Source organism: Dreissena polymorpha, chromosome 1 (assembly GCF_020536995.1).
Source record: "Dreissena polymorpha isolate Duluth1 chromosome 1, UMN_Dpol_1.0, whole genome shotgun sequence".
Taxonomy (NCBI): domain Eukaryota; kingdom Metazoa; phylum Mollusca; class Bivalvia; order Myida; family Dreissenidae; genus Dreissena; species Dreissena polymorpha.
Window position 1 is genome coordinate 117,811,168 of NC_068355.1, and position 2,857 is coordinate 117,814,024.

At 33.1% G+C, this 2,857-nt stretch overlaps 1 protein-coding gene across 1 annotated transcript; it reads left to right on the forward strand.

The window, feature by feature from the left end:
• Positions 1-872: 872 nt before the first annotated feature.
• Positions 873-2,540, forward strand: LOC127846668 (uncharacterized). The gene is made up of 3 exons (XM_052378137.1): positions 873-1,070; positions 1,324-1,725; positions 2,014-2,540. The coding sequence occupies exons 1-3, from the start codon at positions 953-955 to the stop codon at positions 2,457-2,459; spliced, it is 966 nt and encodes a 321-aa protein (XP_052234097.1). The 5' UTR covers positions 873-952; the 3' UTR covers positions 2,460-2,540.
• The last annotated feature ends 317 nt before the right edge of the window (positions 2,541-2,857 follow it).

The following is a 2,857-nucleotide window of genomic DNA, read 5'->3' on the forward strand; positions in this document are numbered from 1 at the left end:
TTAATACATCATATCGACAAATTGTATTACATGATCAATATACGTATCCGAGGGAATTGACATTTGCAATAATATTATGAACCAGCTTATGACTACCTTAAATTAATTATATAATGAAAAGTAATTATGAAAAACTACAAATATCATTTTAGGTCACTTAAATATTCCCTTGCATATATTGATACAAATATATACAAACACATAGATTATTAAACATGTTTAAGATACACTGATTATTTTTATTATATAATTATACATGATAAAATGATGCAAGCATAAACAGCGGATATCTACTGGATCGAATATAATTAATTACAAATGGCGAATAATGCATTCTTCAAATAATCGAGCCATGTCTTAAACAAATTCTTTGTTTTAATCTATTTATTCACTATCAATTGTCAAACAATGTTAGTAATCCAATTTGACGGCCGAATACATCAACGTGTGCAATCATATCGACAATATTCATCTGCAGGCATTTATTGCCGTTATGCAGCATTGCAATTAATACAATCTCACCGTTTTCTTGTTTTCTTTGATCTTGTAATGCATGCACAATTCAGACTGTTTAAACATTTTAAATCACGCAGGAATAGAATGAAGCCTGCTTAACCGAATTTGCACTATCCGTCTTTTGCTATGTATAGAATATATGTGTTCTATAAATGCAATGGGTTACTTTAAACAGTATTAAGGACATTCAGAAGAAGTCTTAATTCCGTGACCAGAACACACGGTTCATAAGTCACGTAACTATTCCAGTTTAATAGAATCGCGTGCGAATGCTTCAAATGTAAATATAAACAGTGGCGATAACGAGTATTGAACAATTTCGTAAGGTCATGTTTTTTTTGGGGATACGATAAGGCACAAACAACAGGTCTTAAAATGATGAAAATGACCTGTCTATTATCGCTTTATTCATAGGACATTTGTATTCGTTTGCAGAATGAAGGCACTTCCTGCCTTGGTTCTTGTGATTCTTGTGAATTGTTTTTGTGCTGAGGAAGACTTTGCATTTAGGCTGAAAGCTTTGGAACACGATTTTGCAACAAAGCTACAGAAAGGTATTATTTTGTTTAAACTAGCATATAGTAGTTTGTTCATTCTAGTGTTATGAAGACAATATATCAATATCCACACTTAATAATTACAATAAGAGATCTTCGTAAACTACAACGGATATACTACGACATGAATTCGATAATATTGTTTTATGATGATTATCTTACTTAATTAGCAATCGCAAAAACACAGTTCAACAAATACAAAAACAATACAAGCATTACAAAATTAGTTATGTTTGTTCTTCCAACTCAGATGATTTGAGGATCCGGAATCTTGAAGAAACGGTGAAACGACAGGAAACGGTTCTTTATGACCAATGGAAAAACATAAATCAATTGAATGGCAGACTGGAAACCCAGGATAATATTATCAAAAGACTATTATATGGACACAGCGATGTACAAGAAGATAAAGACTCAAAATCGATCGGAACGCCGGATGAAATTAGGGATCCAGAATGGTCAACAAGTGTTGTTAAAGATGCGTTACTCGAGCTGGACGAAACAATAAAAGGAACCTCGTTCCTTAGAAATCAACCGACAATACTCAACCACTTTGCTGAAGAAGTCAATGAAAATTCTACAAATAGAGCAAACTCGATAAGCACGAAGGATGACATACATGACACACAGGTTACAAAAGCAAATGATCAGGGTAAGGTTATCAAGTACTTCATTATTTCTAATATTCGTTTACCAAACTAGAAATGTTAGTTATTAAAATTAAGCTGTATTATATTTGTTATCGATAATAATGTAAAGTCTATTACTGATGTTTAAACAGTAATGTTTTAAATGTTCTAAAATATCTTCCAACATTTTACGGTTTTTTATAACCTAAATAACGTTATATTGTTTTAATAACATATATATGTGCTAATAACAACTAGGTATTTGTATATTAATTGGACGCAAATTTCTTTTATTTGTTGTACATTTTTAGAACCACATAACGTCGGATCAAAGTACAGCCGCGCTATTGTGAGTCCTGTTCATGCTGTTGCTTTCACAGCGATCAAATATCAAGACCAAGATGGAATTGGAATCAACCAAAAAATAATCTTTGAGCATGTGATCCTTAATGAAGGTGGAGGGTATAATGTAAATCATGGAATATTCACTGCACCCGTCACGGGCTATTATCTAATATCAACGTCAATCTTACACTCACCACAATCAAATCCCCTGAAAGCTGTCATTATGCACAACGGTGCTCTGATAGCTATCGCATATGGCAGTCCTGGCGTCTCCGATCAAGGAACACAAACCGTTGTACTTAAAGTGACAGCCGGGGAGCAGGTTTGGATTGGCAACAGGGACTCCAGCAACGTATACGTTGTCGGATCTTCTTACTCGTCATTCTCTGGCTTCCTTTTGCATCAGCTTTAATGCAGATGTAAATAATTGTTACACGGTGATCCTTTTCCTGGATCACGGTATTTTATTTACAATAAAAAAACACGGTGCAAGTATGCGTTTTTGTATTTATTGAATATTAAAAAGAATGGTAGAATTAAAAGAACCAACAAATATTTCATGTAATGTGATATAACTATGAAGCCAAAAGTAACATCACACTCATCATAATTATATCGATCATCATAACCATAAACATCTGTATTTTAATCATGCTCATCAATGATAAATTCATATTAACAGGTTTTACGGGTTGTACGGAAATTATCGATGTGTTTTATATCTATGTTTTGCCACTATCTCAAGTGTGTGTTAAGATAATTAAACAATCTTCTTAATGTTTGCATTGACGGAGGACAATCCAGGGACAA

Coding starts and splice junctions, on each gene's coding strand:
- LOC127846668 (XM_052378137.1), top strand. CDS start 953: ATGAAGGCACTTCCTGCCTTGGTTCTTGTGATTCTTGTGAATTGTTTT. Junction 1,071..1,323: donor TGCAACAAAGCTACAGAAAG/GTATTATTTTGT, acceptor CTTCCAACTCAG/ATGATTTGAGGATCCGGAAT. Junction 1,726..2,013: donor TACAAAAGCAAATGATCAGG/GTAAGGTTATCA, acceptor GTACATTTTTAG/AACCACATAACGTCGGATCA.